Genomic DNA, 20,126 nt, shown 5'->3' with positions numbered 1-20,126 from the left:
AAGCCTGAACCCCAATCCCCTGCCGAGACCCCCTCCCCGAGCCTTAGGCAGTGGGGGTGGGGGCAGGTTCTTTCTACAGCCCCCATCAGCCATCGCCTCTCAAGGTGCGTCTGAGCGGCAGGTGGCCAGGCGGATGGGGCTACACCTGCATGCCCAGGAGCAGGTGAGCGCCACAGAGCAGACGAGAGGGCGGGGAAAGGCGCAGCCGGCCCTGGGGCGGCCTGGTGGCAGCAGCGAGTGAGAGCAGCTGCCGCAGGAAGCAGCCGCAGCAGCGCCGCTTTCCTTTCCCCTCGCCTGCCCCCGGAGCCGCCGCCTGTGCAGCAATGACCCGGCCCTTCTCTCTGGCCGAGTGTGACGCGCTCGGCTTCGACCTGGACCACACGCTGTGTCGCTACAACAGCCCCGAGACCGCCCGGGTGAGTGGCGGGCGCCAGGCTCAGCCGCCGGGTCCTGCTGCAGCCGAGCGGCTTCCCCGCCAGCAGGACTTCGCTGGGCTGCCGGGGGAACCCCTGGGGACTCTTCCAGGCCAACCGGGGCAGTGCAGCGCCAGGCAGAGCCGTGGCCCGGCTCTCAGGAGCGCTCCGGGTTCGTGGCGGGGCTCTGACTTCCTTAGCTGGTTTTGACCAAGCCCCTCGGTGTGCTGCCGCGGCCGCCTGCTCCTCGTGCAAGCGGGAGCCGGTGGGTTTGGCTTCCCCAGGCAGCCCAGTCGCGCGTTCACGAAAGAGGCGCGGATTACTCCTAGGTCCCCGACTCCTCCTCCCGCCTGTGAACAACGCCGCCCATTCATTCTTGTGCAGAACGTTGAGCTGCCGCCCTCAGCCCAGAGATGGCTGCAATCCAGAGCTACTTTTGTGCAGGGGGTTCAGGAGGCTGCAGACATCCGCTGTTAAATAGCCCCGCATTTTAAATTGTGACCAGTTAGGCAAAATTAGACCATGATTTACCAGTATTTGAAGGAAGCAGGGGGCATTTTATCCCTGATAGGTTTTGAAAGCATAGTAGTGACCCATCCATAGATGGGATGTACTTTGGGATCTTGTTTAGATTACATTTGCTATACGTATGTATGCTATTATTTATACTATCTTGGAAGCTTAAAACAAAGCTACCAATTTTGGGCCCTGTCCTGTTCTAATTCAATGGACATTTTTGCCCAAGCAAAGCAAATGGAAACCTGATCTACACTCAAAAGTTGAGTTGATCTGGCAATGTTGCTCAGGGGTGCGAAAAATCCACACCTAACCCCTGGTGTAGACAGTGCTAGAGTGACAGAAGAATTCTTACCCCTCTCCTGGAGGTGGATTAACTACAGCAACAGGAGAACCTCTCCCATCAGTGTAAGTAGTGTCTGCATTAAAGTGCTACAGCTGCAGCATTTCAAGTGTAAACAGGCCCTCAGACAAATGTTGGATGTTTTTAGCCCTTACAGCTATAACACTCTTAAGGCCTGATTTTTATAGGTGTTGTATACAGCAGCAGCTCCCATTGACGGAAGTGAGAGTTTAAGAGCTTAGCATCTTTGAAATTCAGGCCTTTAATATTTTTCGATGACTTATCTGCTTATATACTGGTGAATTCTTAGGGTCTTAAAATAAAATGTTTAGCATATAAGTATGCTGTGTCTTTCTGATTTTAGCTTCAGAATCCATTGTTCTTGCTTACTGGGAGGGGTAGGTGGGAGGAATTATTTATTTTCATCTCTGTTTCACATTGCCTCAATTCACAAACATTTTTTGAGGGTGAATTATATGTGCTGGGAAAACTCATTGTAAAACTTAGGTCTGGTCTACACTACAGAGTTAGGCAGCTTATGTCAACCTAATTTTGTCAGTGTACACACTACTGCCTTGCTCTCATTAGTGTAAGTGCCCTACTACACCGACATAACAATTCCACCTCCACGAGAGGCGTAGGGCTTGTGTGGATGTAGTTAGGACGATGCAGTGTCCAAGTAGACACTGCAGGTTACTTACATCAGCTATTGGCTGACATTCTTGTCAATTTCCTGGCTCCATGCAATAGCCAGGAAATTGACAAGAAAGCCACTCACAGATCAGGCTGTCATCTCAGGGCTGGTGGGGGCTTCAGCTAGAGCTTGGCTGCCGCCCATGCTCTCAGCTCCCTGCTCCCAGCCAGGCTTCTAGCTCAGAGCCAGGCTGCCACCGTGGTCCTGGCTCCCCACTCCCAGCCAGGCTGCTGCCCAGACTCCCTACACCTGGGCTTCTCACTCAGTTGTCTGCCATGCTCCGGCAGGGAGCTGAGAACCAGGGGGGCAGCCGGGCTCCTGGCAGGGAGCAGTGCTCCTTGTGAGAATGCGCACCACTGACAGAAGGATAGTGTGGACGTGAGCCACTGCAATAATTACTGCGGTGGCTATAAGTCGACCTAACATAGTTCAACTTAAGTTTACAGTATAAAAATTCCCTTAGTGTAGGATGGCCACCTCTTGGCTTCTAATATATGCCCACCCAAGTATTCTGGATGCTTTCCCCATGTTAGTTTACCAACTTTTGTTTCTTCACTAAATACCAGCTGGTTGCAAGTTTACACTCTGTTTTTCAAGGTTTGCATATGCCCTGTCCTCTTTTCTTTTCTCTCTTCCATATTCCTTCCATCTATAATGTCTACGTTGGTTCCTATTTCATCCACAAAATGTTGCAGGATGATTTTCAGTAATTATATTTGTGATGACTCCTGCTTTTTACTGGTAAGCCAGCTATGAGAGGTACACTTCATTATGCTCCCATGATGAGGAGCCATTTTTTGATTTTGGACCTTAAATTTTCAATGAAATAACAAAGTTTTCCATGGAGAGAGGTCATTTTTTGTGAAAAATTTAATTTAGTTGAAAACCCAATTGTCCTTCGAAAAACAGTTTAGATGGCAACATTTCAACAGTCCTACTTCCACTCTCAACAAGATTAGTCTGAACTAAACCTTTTCTGGCTCTAGGGCGGGGGTGGGCAAACTTTTTGGCCCGAGGGCCACATCTGGGTATGGAAATTGTATGGTGGACCATGAATGCTCACAAAATTAGAGGTTGGGTGAGGGTGCCGGCTGGGGGTTCCGGGCTCTGGAGTGGAGCCAAAAATGAGGAGTTCAGGATGCAGGAGGGTGTTCCAAGCTGGGACTGAGAGGTTCAGAGGGCGGGAGAGGGAACAGGGCTGGGGCAGGGGGTTGGGGCGTGGGAGGGGAGCATGGGTGCAGGCTCCGGGCGGCGCTTACCTCAAGCAGCTTACAGAAGTAGCAGCGGTTCCCGCTCTGGCTCCTACGCAGAGTCGTGGCCGGGTGGCTCTGCGTGCTGCCCTGTCCGCAGGTGCAGCCCCTGCAGCTCCCATTGGGTGCGGTTCCCGGCCAATGGGAGTTGCAGGGGCAGCACTTGGGGCGGGGGCAGCGTGCGGAGCCCCCTGGCTGCCCCTACACGTGGGAGCCAGAGGGGTCACATGCTGCTGCTTCCGGGAGCCGCGCAGAGTGGGGCAAGCCCCTGACCCTGCTCCCCGGCTGGAGTACCAGAGCGGGGCAAGCCCTGGACCCGCTCCCTGGCGGGAGCTCAAGAGCCAGATCAAAACGTCTGGAGGGCCGGATGCAGCCCCCGGGCCGTAGTTTGCCCACCCCTACTCTAGGGAATGACTAGTTGACAGGTTTTTTTTCATGTACTGCTATACATTTAACACAGATGTAGCATACAGCTTTCACTAACTGTGTTCTCTACAGAGATTCAACTCTACAATGTTTTGGCTTTAATATACTTTTGCCAGACTAAAACTGTAAATACTTGCTGTAGAAGATCTATTGTTAGAATTGAATCTGTTGTACTTAATAGAGCGTGATATAAAGCTTATTTACTTAAATCTTGAAATTTCACCGTACTGCAGAAATAATAACAAACAGTATTTTAACTGTTGCTGTGACTCATAATCATAATTATTTAGAACTTAATTAAAATTAACATTCAATTTATACATGCAGGGATAAGTTGTGCTCTTCTTTTATTAACTGCCCATTTTACTTATTGAGATTGTGGGTAAGGACTGTTTCTCTTACTCATATAATAACGTTTTTTTTCCTCTCACTATTTTTCTCATTTGTAGCTTATATATGATAGTTTTGCCCGCTACCTGGTAACCGAGAAGGGTTATGATAAAGAATTGCTGACAGTAACTCCAGAAAGCTGGGACTTTTGGTAAGTATTTTTAGAAATGTCTTTCTTCCTTGATGCCACAGTTTTTATGGGGCTGAGAAAATAACTTGTCATATTGAAGAGACATGATTGTGAGTCCCACCAAAAGAATCTATTTTATATTCCTAAATCGTGGTTTTAAAAAGTCAAATTATATTGAAACAACAGGCTTCCAAAATAATAAATAGTAGAGCTGGTTGAGATTTGCTTAATTTCAGGCTTTCAAAAAAAATTGTCAAAATTTTATTTTTTTTAATTAGAATTCTCTCCCCTTGAAAATGTTGAGATTCCTCAACCAGCTCTAACAAATACCTAGCCCTTACATATAGATTTGCATTCACAGATCCCAAAGTATTTTACAAAGTTTGGTAAATATCATTATCCTCATTTTATAGTGGGGGGAAACTGAATTGCATAGAGGTTACGTGACTTTCTCAGAGGCTTGCAGCAAGCAAATTGGGGTCCTGGAACTCTGCATGAGTTGTTTTGCCAATGTCATCACATGTGCATGTCATAAATTCCTGCCACTCTAATATTTTTCATTAGTGAACAGGCAAGATACTGACTTCTATAAAAACCTTGGTCTCTGGGCACTAGATTTGCCATTTAAAACCCATTCCAGTTCCAAAGATAGATGCAGTGTAATACGGATGCACATGTTGAATCAAAACAATAGCTAATATAGTAGTTTTCGTTTGAGGCCTAAAAGCCTTGATAGTGTTTTCAATGTGATTTTTAAAAATGTGATCCTAGTTCAGCTAAAATTCTGTTTGGTTGGTTTATTCATCTACAGTGTTAACATTTGGAGTGAGACATCTATATTTGGAGTAAGTTTTTCATCCCAGAAGTTGAAGAAAGGACCCAATTTGACAGTTTGGCAACTTTTTAGATGATAAAAACAAGTCCCAAGTTACTTTCATATACTGAAACATCACAATATTAATATACCAATATCGTGGATAAGAGAGGGCTGGGTTTGTTGGGACCGCAATACACTGCTTGAAGGATATATGTTGAAATTGTATTTATACCAGACTGGTACTTCTCATCTCTTACAAGTCATCTGAGGCATAAAGATATCTGGTAGAACCATATGCCTAGACCTCCGTTCTGTGATCCGATCTATGCTGGCTAACCCCCGAAGCTCTGTGGAGTCCCACTGAGGTCAATGGGGCTTTTTGTAGTCCCAGGGGTCGACCTCATGCATAGCCATCAGGCCTGGGTTGTGTGTGTGTGTGTGTGTGTGTGTATGTTACCTGTGCATAGTTCTAACATACATTACATATTCAAGGCTCTGAACTCATTTCTGTCCTCACCTGGACCATTCCGTCATCACTCTGGGTATCTGATAATAAAGTTGAAAATGTGATTATATTTGGTTTGGTTTCTATCTGCTAAGCTCTAAAAATTCCAGAGTTCATTCTGTGTGACTGCAGTTATCTGTCCCTTCTCACTGGAATCATCAGTGGTGTTTTTCATTCCTTGCTTCTCCAAACAATGTAAATCATTACTCAGTTTCTTATTTCAAATTACGTTTCACCTTTATGTTGAACTCCAGTAAAACAACAGTTAATGTTTGGGTTGGTAGGACTTCATCTGTCCAGTCTAGCTAGTAGTGAGCTCAAGTTACTACCTAATATTAACCAGTTAGATGTTGTTTTTCCTTAATATTAAAAACTGGCTAAAATGCACATACCTTGGCTGTAGAAATTTAGGCCCCCATCCTCTAAACACTTATAATAAGTTTGTTCATGTGAGTAATCTCATTGAACTCAGAGTAATCATGGCCCCAGTGAAGTCAGTGGGAGTTTTGCTACTGACTTCAGTGTGGCTAGGATTTCACCTCATATGTTTACTTGCATATATAAAGTTACTCACATGTGGAAGTGTTTGGAGGATCAAGGCCTCTCTTTGTGTGGCAAAGTTGCATACTTGTTACAACTGCATATCGTTTAAACAGTCTGATATATGCTTCATTATTTCTCAGGTATAATTTCTTATCTAATTACTACTTTTCTTGTTTCTTCTTTTAAATAAAATGAATTTTAGCTGTAAAGGATTGGCATTGGATCTGGAAGATGGAAACTTTTTAAAGCTTGCTGGAGATGGAACAATTTTGAGGTAATACTGATTAATTTTTATGGCTAGAGAGAGAAAAAAAGATTGCATACTTTTTTTAAATGCCAGCATCTGATAATTGGGACAACTATTAAATATTTAGAACACTAATCACCATATGTATTTATTTTTTACATTAGAAGCTAAGTGCAACATATGTAACTTTGTGCGCAATCTGTTTTAAATGTACATGTGTAACTTTTTGGTGACCCATCCATTTTATAAATAATGGCACAATAAAAGTTGCTTTTATTTGCTAGTTTGGAACATCTCTCTCTTTCTTAACCGCTTAATGCTTTTGCTACTGCACTCCTTCATGATTTTCCTGCTATGTTAGTTGATGCTGTCAGTGGAAATTGATGTACTACTTGTTTTTCCAGACAGGACCCTTAGAGTGGGTACAGTTATTGAAACTAATTTTGCTTTGTTCACCCGATGTGTCAAGCTACTGTATTCATAGGCCCTGATCCTGTACTTACCTTTATGCACTCGAAATATTGTCATTGACTTCAATAAGACTAATCACAGTGTGCAAAGTTAAGTGCATACTTATGTCTTTGCAGGGCTGGGGTCTAAAAAACAGTGGGATTAGATAGCTGGTGGACAAAGCCATATGTCATTATTAGCTATAAAAGTCATAGGAAAGTTTGTAATTTGAGGTGGTAAAACATAAAATGTTGCAAAACTCTACTGTTTTCCAAATTCAAAATTCAGAAATTTGCAAAATTTCTGCCTCCTCTACATATAATTTATGTAAACACTGAGAATACCAAAAAATAACTTTAATTGCAAATTTGAGAAGTGGGGTGAATATCCACAAACAAGGTGTCTTATATAATGTTAAGCTCTCTTCTCCCCCTCCCCATCCCCTACCATCCCCAGAGTCACACACACAGAGTAACAAAATTGAGATAATTCAGAGTTAACACAGATACTACACGAACATAAAAATGGCCATACTGGGTCAGACCAATGGTCCATATAGCCCAGCATCCTGTCTTCTGACAGTGGCCAGATGCTTCAGAAGGAATCAATAGAATGATCAATTTTGAGTGATCCATCCAGTGTCCTCTAGTCCCAGCTTCAGGCAGTTGAAGGTTTAGGGACATCCAAAGCATGGAGTTGTGTCCCCGATCATCTTGGCTAATACCATTGATGGAACTATCCTTCATGAACGTATCTAATTCTTTTTGAACCCAGTTATATTTTTGGCCTTTACAACATCCCCGGCAATGAATTCCTCAGGTTGATTGTATGTTGTGTGAAGTATTTCCTTTTGTTTGTTTTAAACCTGCTACCTATGAATTTCATTGGGTGACCCCCTAGTTCTTGTGTTATGTGAAAGGATAAATAACACTTCCCTATTCTCTTTCTCCATACCATTTATGATTGATATATTCCTTGCTCCACTGTGCCTAAATAGTTCAGGGCCTGAGGTGTGTGTTGTACGCTAAACAAGTGAAGGGAAGAATTTAAGCAGTGATTTTAGCACAATATGTAGAAGTCAAGACAAAGAAAATTTGTAAAAGACTGTCATATGTAGGGCCTAGCAAATTCACGGCTGTGAAAAATGCATCACGGACCATGAAAACTGGTCTCTCCCATGAAATCTGGTCTTTTGTGTACTTTTACCCTATACCATACAGATTTCACAGGGAAGACCAGCATTTCTCAAACTAGTGGTCCCAACCCAAAATTGCAGGGGGGGAAAGGAGGAGTTTGCACGTTAGTGTAGGAGGTCGTGGAACTGCTACCCTTACTTCTGCACTACTTTCAGAGCTGGGTAGCTGGAGAGCGGCGGCTGCTGGCCGGGCTCCCAGCTCTGAAGGCAGCACCACCAGCAACAGTGCAGAATTAAGGGTGGCAATACCATACCATGCCATTCTTACTTCTGCGCTGCTTCTGAAGGTGGTGCTGTCTTCAGAGCTGGACACCTGGCTAGCAGTTGCTGCTCTCTGGCCGTCCAGTTCTGAGGGCAGCGCAGCAGTTAAGGGTGGCAATACCACGACCCTCCTACAATAAACTTGCGATCCCCCTCCCTTCCCCTTTTGGATCAGGACTGCTACAGTTACAACACCTTGAGATTTCAGATTTAAATATATGAAATCATGGAATTTATGATTTTTAAAATCCCATGACCATGAAATTGACCAAAATGGACCATGAATTTGTTAGGGCCCTAGTTATATGGGAGCATGACTCTTCTGGCACTATGGGAAGAGATGCTAGGAAAGACATTGGAGTGTTTGAGATCACAACAAAGAGAAGTGATTTTTCTGAATGCATCTTCGCTTCTCTATGGGGAAAAATTGAGGTTTTTCATAAGCTAACTAATCAGGACAAACCTTTTACATACAACGGATGAGGATCAGAAGCTGACTGTAAAAGAAGCAGTACTTCTGTAATGAATTCTACATGGATATAGGGACCTTCCTGCGCTTAGCTCATCACTGGATTAGAGTCCAAAATGGCTAATCGCATAGTACTGTCCAGAAAAAAATGCTGACATACTGCAGAAGGAAGAAATTACATATTTTCCCCCAGATATGTTAATTGGGCACAAAACATGGATTCTTGGCACTCCTGAAAATAACGTGACTGGATCTATTATAGAAGATATCCATATATGTTTGAAATTAATATAAAAGATGGTCCTTTTGACCAAGGGCCTACGGGAGTGCTCAGTGCAGTTAAGAATCCTTACAAGGAAAAGACTAGTGGTTATGATCTCAGTTTGGAGGGGCATATTACTTGCTGCAAAAGATATTGATGTTAATGGCAGAAAAATATACTTTTTCCCATATCTTATTCCTTTTAGTCAGACCAGAGGAAAATCATTTGTATCATTAAAGAAAATGTCCATAGATGAAAGGGTAGATTTGGTGATCTTATTTTCAGCACGGCACTATTGATTTATCAGAGAAATTCTGTATCTTCTGGGCTGTGAGAGAATCAAGCCTGGCATTTGAGAGAGACCTCTCCCTTTTCCCCAAGTAAATGGGAAAAGAGGGATCAATGGAGAGGAAATGGGAGAGGGATCAATCACATGGCCTACCTCAGTATTTGATTATTTATTACACACCTATGTGCACTGTAGGAAATTTGAATGATTTTAAATATTTTTAACCTTCGTCACGCAATGCATCAATTAGGGCAAGCCATGGTACGAAGAGTATGACTCCTGAAGAGATCTTGGAAATTTATGGCAGGAGGGAATGGAAGCACTTTAAAACATTCAGTGGAATGGTTTCCCGCTCAGGTAAATATAAATAATTTCTTTACCTGAGACTTCATGAACTTGGAAACTGTTTTGACTACTGCAATACTTGCTGCTGTTATGCATTTTTTCCTTTAAACACTTAAAATATTGTTATATTAGAAAAATGTAGGGGACTGGGTGTCTTGGGGATTGCTAAAGAGACATGTAGTTTTCCACCTTTAATTCTCAGGTTCATACTGAGTCCATGTCAGCAATGAATAGAAGTTGTTAAGACTGACTGCTGTTTGCCTCGTGTGAAACAAGTTGGTGGTCTAGTTTTGGTTGTAAAGCTTTTCTTTGGGGTGGGTCGGTATTCCTTGGAGAAATACACTGAGACCACCTGTGACGGGTTTGGTCACAGAGACCCCCTTGGGACTGTCACCTGATGTGCTGAAATTACCTCTGAGCCTGTTTTCCCTGTCACCTTGGGACTCCAGAACCCTGTCTTGTTGAGCCAGACACACTAGCCTGCTGCAACACAGACCCAGGGTCTGGTCCATGCCCCCAAAGCTGCAAACTTAACTGAAAACAGCTCAGCAGGTTACCTATCTCCAGTACCCAGACACCCAGTTCCCAATGGGATCCAAACCCCAAATAAATCCATTTTACCCTGTATAAGCTTTATACAGAGTAAATTCATAAACTGTCTGCCCTCTATAACACTGATAGAGAGATATGCACAGCTGTTTGCTCCTCCAGGTATTAATCACTTACTCTGGGTTTATTAATAAACAAAAGTGATTTTATTAAGTATAAAAAGTAGGATTTAAGTGGTTTCAAGTACTAACAGACAGAACAAAGTAAATCACCAAGCGAAATAAAGCAAAAGCATGCATGTCTGAGCCTAATACTTTAAGAAATTGATTACAGGTAATATCTCACCCTCAGAGATGTTCCAATAAGCTTCTTTCACAGACTAGACTCCTTCCTAGTCTGGGCCCAGTCCCTTCCCCTGGTACAGTCCTTGTTAGTTTCAGCAGACATCTCAGGTGGTAAGCAGGGGTTTTCTCATGACTGGCAGACCACTTTGTCCTGCTCAACTCCCTTTTATAGCTTTGGCACAAGGCAAGAATCTTTTGTCTCTCTACGTCTGCACCCCTCCTTCTAAATGGAAAAGTATCAGATTTAAGGTGGATTCCAGTATCATGTGACGTGGTCACATGTCACTGTAAGACCCCTAGTCGCCATTCTTCCAGGGTTGGCCCACACCTACACAGGAAGGCTTGAGGTAAATAAACCATATACAACCAATTGTCCTAGTCAATGGGAGCCATCAAGAGTCTAAACCACCATTAATGGCCCACACTTTGCATAATTACAATAGGACCTCAGAGTTATACTTCATATTTCTAGCTTCAGATACAAGAATGATACATGCATACGAATAGGAGGAATATATTCAGTAGGTTATAACCTTTGTTATGATACCTTACAAGAGACCTTTTGCATAAAGCATATTCCAGTTACATCACATTCACACTCATAAGCATATTTCCATAAAACATATGGAGTGCAATGTCACGCCACCATCTTACATTGTTTAGGGCAAACAGTCTGCAGATCGTTACAAATTTTGCTCATTGCTGACTCACTACTCTGGACTCTCTGTCATTGACAGCCTCTAAGTATAAATGTAAAGGACTGAATGGGCCTGGAAGACTGAAATACTCTCTTCTCCATGGGGTGCTTTTTTTCCATTTCAGGAGGGAAACTTGCATTCATACCCTTTACCTATTTTGTGGATAAATAAGGGACTTTGGTCTTTACAGTCATCTATAATGTACACAGAGGGTTGATGCTCTGATACATTTTTTATTAACTAAAAAATAAAATAAACTTGGCCTCCTTTGGGAGCACTGATTTCACACAAAATATATAAGGATTTAAAATGCTTAAGTCAATAAAATATAAGGGTTTGCAGGATGAAGGTCATTATCTTATCCATAGCTTTACTCTTGGGTACTTCCATTTAAGTTACAGATAACTACCTACGTTAGGTAGTTATATCCTATATGCCTGCAGGAGTAGAGCCCTGCTCCTCTACAAGGCACAGCATGAACTCAGCCCCCAAAATGGGGTTTTGATGTCTTCAAGCCACTTTTACACCTTGCATATTCTGGGCTGCTCTGAGGGCTGGATTGGCCCCCAGTATACTTAGTCCAAGATGCTTGTCTGAGTTACAGCAGGCTGTCCTATGGATCACAGTGCTGCCTGGACTCTCCAAAGCACTGTAGCCTGCAGTCTTGCCCCTAACATGCCCCTACACCAGGACTTGTGAGGATGTTCACAAAAGGCAGCCTTGTGACTATCTTCCTCAGTTCTGCACTGTGGGAATCTTCCCCCAGCAGGACTCATCAATATTTTTAGAGCTCCGTTACACGACTCTGGCCCTTTTTGCCTGAACTGGTGAGATTCTCATCCAGAGGCTTAATATTTATTTTTAAAATGTCAGTAATTTGCTAAAGAGTAGCAATTTTCTATCTCCAATAGAATGATGTCCAGAAAAAGAAAGAGTCTCATGAAAAAAGTAACATGATAGTAGATTTGCCAATGGCCAATATCTAATCCCAGTAAAAACACAATGGGAACTTTAAAATTAACCATTTAAACACAGACTTTTCCCCCAGTTAAAATATACACAATAGTTTAAAACAACTTTTCTTTCTTTTGCAGCTAAATATTATTGCTATGATAATTATTTTGACCTGCCAGGAGCCCTTCTTTGTGCAAGGATTGTGGATTGTTTAGACAAGGTAAGAGCTACATAATTTCAAGCTCAATTAAGAGAAAAGAAAAATATTGCTACTTGTTTTATTCTTTTTCTGTCTCTGCTCATCTCTCTTCCCTCCCCTCCCTAAACACACAAAGTACCATGTTGAATAATGAATTGTCTCGACACTTATGCTCAGAAGTGAAATATAAATTGGGTTGGACCTTTGCATTCCAATTCTACAGTGTATGTAGGTCTTCTACTAAAACGGGTCTCAGACTCAAATGACCACGAGGGCCACATGAGGACTAGTGTATTGAACCGAGGGCCGCATCACTGACACCCCCCCTTGCCGCCTCTGGCCCCGCCCCCACTCCACCCCTTCCATTAGGCCCTGCCCCTGCCCCACCTCTTCCCACCCCGTCCCTGCCCCATTCCAACCCCTTCCCCGAAGTCCCCACCCCAACGCTGCCCCCAGGGGGTGCAGAAAGGCTGCAGGGTGCAGCGGGGGCTCAGGGCAGGGAGTTGAGGAGCAGGAGGTGTTCAGGGTGCGGCAGGGGGCTCAGGGAAGGGCGTTGGGGTGCAGGAGGGGTTCAGGGTGTGAGCTTCAGCCCGGCGCCGCTTACCTAGAGCGGCGCCGGGGTGGCAGCGGTGCGTACCGGGGCCAGGGCAGGCTCCCTGCCTGCCTGCCCTGGCCCACGGCCCCACGCCGCTCCGATCCAGGAAGCAGCTGGAACCGTGCCCCTGCAGCTCCTGGGGGAGGGGGCGGGGCTCAGGGTTCCGTGCGTGCGCTGCTCTTGCGGCTCCTCTAGGTACCTCCCACGAAGCTCCCATTGGCCACGGTTCCCTGTTCCCGGCCAATGGGAGCTGTGGGGGGCAGTGCCTGGAAGGAGGCAATACAGGAGCCCTCTGCCTCCTTCCCCTCCCCCCCCCCGGCCCGAAGGGGCGTGCTGCCAGCAGGGCCGGCTCCAGGCACCAGCTTACCAAGCAGGTGCTTGGGGCAGCCACTTCGGAGAGGGGCGGCACGTCCAGCTGTTCAGCGGCAATTCGGTGGACGGTCCCTCACTCCTGCTTGGAGCGAAGGACCTCCCGCTGAATTGCCGCCGCCAATCGCGATCGCGGCTTTTTTTTGTTTTGTTTTGTTTGTTTGTTTGGCTGCTTGGGGCGGCCAAAACCCTGGAGCCGGCCTTGTCTGCCAGCTGCTTCAGAGAGCGGCATGGGTCTCGCAGCGCCGCAGGGGGTAATCCTGCGGGTAGGCAGAGGGGCGGGGGGCTTGGCGGGATTGGTGAGACCCCTGTACTAAAACAATCAGGACAAATGGAGTGGTCAAAATATACTCTGTCTCCACCAGAGGGCACAAAGAGCTAGCATAAGAATAGTTAAGTGCTTGTCTGCCTTAGTTTTTCTTACACTCAGAATGGTATTCTTAAAAACTAATTGGAAATTGAAATATGATATAGTGTAACTCTTACAAGTGACTTGTTAATGAAGGCAGATAGTTAAGTGGGTTCAGAAGATTAAATCTTCAAACTGAAAACTTTCAATACACATTAACTCTACATGCTACAGATATGTGTATACCTAGGAATACACCTCTAGAGGTGGAATCATTTTAAATTTTTCAGGTGCTAAACATAACCACTCATTAAATTCTAGATGACAATATCTCTACTGCAGTCACATAAATATCTAGAGCTTTTTACTCAGACAGGAGTATAAGACAGTATATCTTAAATTCTTCCTGAAGGTAATGCTCTCAGATTTCATTTGCATTGAACAGTGCATGGAGGTTGAAACTTGTAGATGTTTTTTAATAAAAAACAGATCCTTTCAACAGTAAAGTATGGTGGTATCCCTCTATTGCTATAGTTAAGTCTCTATGCTGGTTAATGACACTGTGATACTTAATCTCTTCTGAGCTTTATCTCTGTTGAAAGGAAGAGTACCCATTACCAGACTATCATAGAATCAGAGCACCTCACAATCTTTGATGTATTTACCCTCACAACATCCCTGTTAAATAGGGAAGTACTGAAGCAGGGAATAAATTACTTCCCCTAGGTCACACAGGCGAGCTGTGGCTGAACAGGTAATTGAACCCAGATCTTGCAAGTCCAAGGCTAGTGCCCTAACTACTGGATCATTCTTCATCTCACTGTATGTGTTCACTGTATTCCAGGGAACCTGCTATGTATAATTGAGTTGGTGGTGGTTATTCAGAATTTGAAATTATGTTACTTGGCTACTGGATCATGTTTTCATATTCTATATCATTATTGGGTCAACTTGCTGAAAAAGTCAATAAAATTCAAGTTAAAAAACCACAGCGCTGAAACTTTCCAATCCCTGGAATATAAAGCCAGTGTAGGATAATGAACTCTCTACAGCAGCACTGCTCAGCTGCTGGTATATGACCTGGAAGTGATGCATGAAGGATACCCTGATAGGTTGCAACTTGCTGGCTATCAAAGCAAAATCAAAATCCTTCATTCCCCCAAGACCCAGCAGCAGACCATATATAGGGCCCTCATGCAAATCCATGTTTGGAGTAGTAGACATTAAGTTGGTATTAACTGCCAAAGTATTGATTTTTCTAGCTCTATACAGCCCTGTAGCATTAATGAATGGGTCTTTATTCCCATCTGAATACAAATTTGGGGTAGCAGGTAAAGATCTCAAAGGCAGTCCCTTGAAATCATGTTAACCATTGTATCAAAAGCCATGCTAACCAAGGTGTTGAGAGGTTCCAACAGTGCTACAAAAATTCATTAGATTAGATAGATTCAATGTTTGTAAGGACTGGGAATGGCTGAGCCATTACAAACATTGAATCTATCTCCCCTTGTAAGTATTCTCACACTTCTTATCAAACTGTCTGTACTGAGCTATCTTGATTATCACTTCAAAAGTTTTTTTTCACTTACTTAATTGGCCTCTCAGAGCTGGTAAGACAACTCCCACCTGTTCATGCTCTCTGTATGTGTGTATATATATCTCCTCAATATGTTTCACTCCTATATGCATCCGAAGAAGTGGGCTGTAGCCCACGAAAGCTTATGCTCTAATAAATTTGTTAGTCTCTAAGGTGCCACAAGTACTCCTGTCCTTCTAAGAATGGTGAAAGTTTTTTTTTAATGGAGGGTTCCTGTCTGTACAAATACTATTATCAGTGATAGCTGCTGCGACAATACTTCTGGAAATCTTTTTAAAAAGAAGTATCTGGGGTGGGGTGGGGGATTCACTAGGATTTGAATGGAGCTATGCAAGTAGATTGTAAAGTCCTTAGGAGAGTAGGAAGATACATTGTTGGCTGAGTCATTGTGTGCTGTACAGAAAACAATTTGGTGGTGGAATGAATGGAACTAACAGTGTTAAGGAGAAGTTATAAATCACATTTGAAGGCTGAGTTTGCTCTTTGCAAGGATCTTCATATCCTATGAAAAAATATTCCTTTTCTTTAAAGATTTTGATAGTTCCCAATTAACAAAATCAGGTAGGCATAGGAGGGGAGAATATTTTGATTTTTACAATATTGCAAATATATAGTTTAATAAAACCACTGTCTTGCCTGTGAGCAATTCTTATTTAAAATCTAATTTAAGTTCTCTTACATAAGTCAAACTCAGATAAGGAATAAGTAATGATCTTATTTCTACACCGTTCTTGATTTCATTCAAACAATAGACAATCTTTTTCCAAAACAGTCAGTACTTTAATGTCAAGGACATTGATTGGAAATTTTGAAATTTGTAGTACCAGGTCATGATACCATGATCAATGAATTCAATAAGCTAGTGGTGTCTACTCAATCTGCATATTTGAAAATGTGCAAAATTAAAGAAGCTTCCTAATACCTGAACAGCTGTCATATCAATTATTTTACTAAAACTACAACTATTGAGATTTCATCCTTTCCCACTTCCTTCCTTCCCTCCCCGTCTGCAAGGCTGAATCATGGTTTTGTTTCTTAGTAACTAAATCACATAGCATGTCTCTAGATAACATCACTTATTTGTAGTGTTCACTTTTACTTTATACACAGTTGGGCAAATAATGGCCATTAATTTCACTAGACAGACAATGTGGGTGAGGTAATATCTTTTACTGGACCCACTTCTGTTGGTGTGTGAGACAAACTTTCAAGCTAAACAGAGATTTTTTTTCAGATCTGGAAAAGGGACTCTAGGGCCTTGTCTACACTTGCAAGTTAGAGCCCATTAAATCAGCCACGGGCACCATAATTCCTGAGGTGTCCACCCTGCAGCTGGAGCGCTCCTGGTAATCCACCTCCACAAGAACCATAGAGCTTGCTGCACCCGGGCTGGAGCGCCGGGGTGTCATTGTGGACGATGTATTGCATTACTGCGCTGTGATTGGCCTACGGAAAGGTCCCACAATTCCCTGAAGTCAAGTGGTCATTCTGGTCATTGTTTTGAACTTGGCTGCAGGCATGCGGATATCCCCTTTCAAAGCTCCGTTTCTGACAGCTCTCATGCTTATCTCCTGCAGGACACAAAGCAAACCGTTACTGTGGAATGCTCCTGCTGCAGAGACAGGCTTTTGTGTGTGTGTGTGTGTGTGTGTGTGTGTGTGTGTGAGAGAGAGAGAGACGGGGGGGGTGGGGGCTGATGTCGGGTTTCCCCCTTCCCCCTGCCTCTGTCTGAACTTACAAGATAGCATGCTGACACGCTCTGCCCCCCAAAACACACTGTCTCTCCCCCCACATACACACAACACACTCCCTGTCACACTCCCCACCCCCTCATTTGAAAAGCAGCTGGCAAGCTAGTAGGATGCCCATGGAACAATGGGATTGGGAAACCTGCATCATGTGATGTTGTGCCTGCCCCATTAGGCATTGCAAACCCTTTCCAAAGCATGCTGCAGCCACTTGCACACTGGCATAACTAACACAATGCACTGCTCTCTGTGGCATTGTAAGAGCTGCTAATGTGGACATGCTCCACAGTCACAAGGAGCACACTGTGAACACACAGTAGCACTTTCCCTGCTGCTGTCTCCAAGGGCTGGTTTAACTCCCGGCACTCTACATCTGTAAGTTTAGCCATGCGCCCTAAGTTTCGTTGACGTTCACTGACTCCTAAGTGCCTAAGTCATATTTGAAAATAAGACTCAGGCTCATAAAGGCAAGTCTACTCTTAAAATGCTGTATTGGTGCAGCTGAACGGATGTAGCACTTTAATGAAGATGCTGTAAACTGATGGGAGAGAGCTTTCCTGTTGGCTTAGTTAATCCACCTCCCCGAGAGGTGGTAGCTGTGTTGGCTAGAGAAGCTCTCCCACTGACATAGCGCTGTCTACGGCGGGGAGAGTGGGGGGCTAGGTCAGTGTGTATTTACGTTGCTGAGGGGTGTGGATTTTTATACCGATATAGGTCTGTAGTGTAGACCAGACCTAAGTCAGAAAAGGGTGGCAATGCTGAGCTTAGTAATGCCTAAATACCTTTAAAATCTTTTGAAAATCTGGACCTGAGTGACTTGTCTAACATGGCACCTGCTGAATCCTGATCTCGTGAGTCCCACTTTGCTTTCAAATAATTGTTGTTTATTAATGACGTTCACTTTATTTGCTCATGTAAAAACTGATACCTGACGTGTGTGTGTTTATTTATTTATTACTCTTACAGCATGACAGACAGACAAAATACAACTTTTGGAAGGATGTGATTGCTGCTATACAGCATAACTATAAAACCTCAGCTTTTAAAGGTAGGCGAGTTAATTCAAGACATGCTTACTGCAGTAGGCTGAAAATATTTATAGGCTTGGCAGAATTCCATTTTTATTTTTTTTTTAAATAATTTCACCAGATAATATCAGTGTTTATTTTTAAGATATTTTTTAAAAGTTTGGATTGATCTAAATTTTCACAGTTGTGTAAAATTGTGGGGTTTACGCATTTTTATTCATATCGGTTTAAATTTTCATAGTTGCAGGAAATTATGGGGAATCAGGCAATAATTATTTAATGGCAGTAGATGTTGAGATTCAAAAGTTAAAACTCTATAACCATTACATCACAAATTGTCAACATCACATGTAAAAATATACAAAGTAAATATTCTTAATCAGTCTCTACATTCTCAAGCAGCATTTTACTTATGTTGCCGATCTATACATATTGATTTTCATCGATGGAAATATATTTTCATAGGTTTGTGTCTGTATGGAGAAATCAACATTTCCTGTCATTTACCAATAAAAATCTAATCTGTCCAAGTCTATTTATATATTTACTGAAGCAGAAACTTCTACATTTGCTTTGTTACTCAAATTGATCTTCATTAGAAATAAAAATGTATTCTATGCATGTTAGCCATTTCAGTATAACTCTGAACACTCTACCTGCCTTCAGTTTAAGCATTTTGATGGATTTCATAACACTTTTGGGGTGCTATCTTACTGAATTACTGTGACTTAAAAGAAAAAAACAATTGACTCTTTCTCATGAATGGAGGAGTGGGCGTGAAAGGTAGAATGGAATACTGTAATTTATGCATGCACATTGTGTACAAATATGTTTCTGCATTAACTATTATTTTTAGCAAGACAAAAAAAAAGACAAAATATTAAGGGAGTATTCAGCAAATCAAGTTATGTCATTGATTGAATACTGAACATTCCTACCCCTCTTATTTTGCCTAGAATTACTAGTGCGGTGATGCTGTTTCTCTGAAAGATTATTATTCAACTTTTTTTTAATAAGAGGTGGAGACGATGGTTTTTATTATTAATTACAAATGCTATAACACTGTGGTTCATATTTATTGGAATTGGAAGGTATGTGGTTCCATAGTATAGACAGTTTGATTTGTGAAATGAGGTAGATAAAGTTTTTCTACTGACTTTCTATTAATGTGTATGACTATATCTGCTAAGAATAGATTTCTTGAGTCTATTGAATGGGTACAAACATTAAACCAAAATATTTTCAGTTAAATATAACTTTTTAAAGGATTGTGTAAAATTAAATTATACATTGAAAATATAATAGTTTTGCTTTTTTGTTGATACTTATGTTACTTCAGTATTTAGTTGCTGGGTAGAGATGTGGCTTACTGTTTGTCAGAATGTATAGGGGTTTATTAGAGATGTACTTTATTTTAAAATATTCTCAACTAGTTTTAAAATATATTTAAAAAAAAAGAAAAGATATGGTAGAGAGGTTCTAAGCAAAACAACTGTTTAATGTTGCAAGTGGATGATACCAGAATGTATTTCACAAATAATGACCAGATGTTCATAAAAATACCTTTCTATATCTTCTATCTTAAATTTTCCATTGGGTGCATGGTGTGATATTGAAAATTTGTGGAAATTGGAAAGTTGCAGTGGGGGAGGTCTAGGTTGGATATTATAGACTCATAGACTTTAAGGTCAGAAGGGACCATTATGATCTTCTAGTCTGACCTCCTGCACAATGCAGGCCACAGAATCTCACTCACCCACTCCTGTAACAAACCCCTGAGCTATGTCTGAGCTATTGAAGTCCTCAACTTGTGGTTTAAAGACTTCAAGGTGCAAAGAATCTTCCAGCAAGTGACCCGTGCCCCACTTTGCAGAGGAAGGCGAAACCCCCCCCAGGGCCTCTGCCAATCTGCTCTGGAGGAAAATTCCTTCCTGAAAACTATTTCACTAGGAGGGTAGTGAAGCACTGGAATGGGTTACCTAGGGGGGTGGTGGAATCTCCATCCTTAGAGGTTTTTAAGGCCCGGCTTGATAAAGCCCTGGCTGGGATGATTTAGTTGGTGTTGGTCCTGCTTTGAGCAGGGGGTTGGATTAGATGACCTCCTGAGGGCTCTTCCAACTCTAATCTTCTATGATTCTATGAAATGGGTCT

General features: G+C 42.7%; 1 protein-coding gene across 1 annotated transcript in view; it reads left to right on the top strand.

Moving 5' to 3' along the window:
- The first annotated feature begins 323 nt into the window (after positions 1–323).
- The window catches only part of LOC112106981 (dermatan-sulfate epimerase), a 296,569-nt gene continuing 276,766 nt past the window's right edge, over positions 324–20,126 (top strand). The window contains exons 1-6 of the mRNA XM_026653475.1: positions 324–416; positions 4,092–4,183; positions 6,230–6,301; positions 9,451–9,557; positions 12,231–12,310; positions 17,914–17,995. Coding sequence (XP_026509260.1) covers positions 324–416; positions 4,092–4,183; positions 6,230–6,301; positions 9,451–9,557; positions 12,231–12,310; positions 17,914–17,995 — 526 coding nt within the window. The remainder of the gene's footprint in view (positions 417–4,091; positions 4,184–6,229; positions 6,302–9,450; positions 9,558–12,230; positions 12,311–17,913; positions 17,996–20,126) is intronic.

Source organism: Terrapene carolina, unplaced genomic scaffold (assembly GCF_002925995.2).
Source record: "Terrapene carolina triunguis isolate 2854851 unplaced genomic scaffold, T_m_triunguis-2.0 Scaffold42, whole genome shotgun sequence".
Classification (NCBI taxonomy): domain Eukaryota; kingdom Metazoa; phylum Chordata; order Testudines; family Emydidae; genus Terrapene; species Terrapene triunguis.
This window is presented reverse-complemented; position numbering and strand designations above follow the sequence as displayed.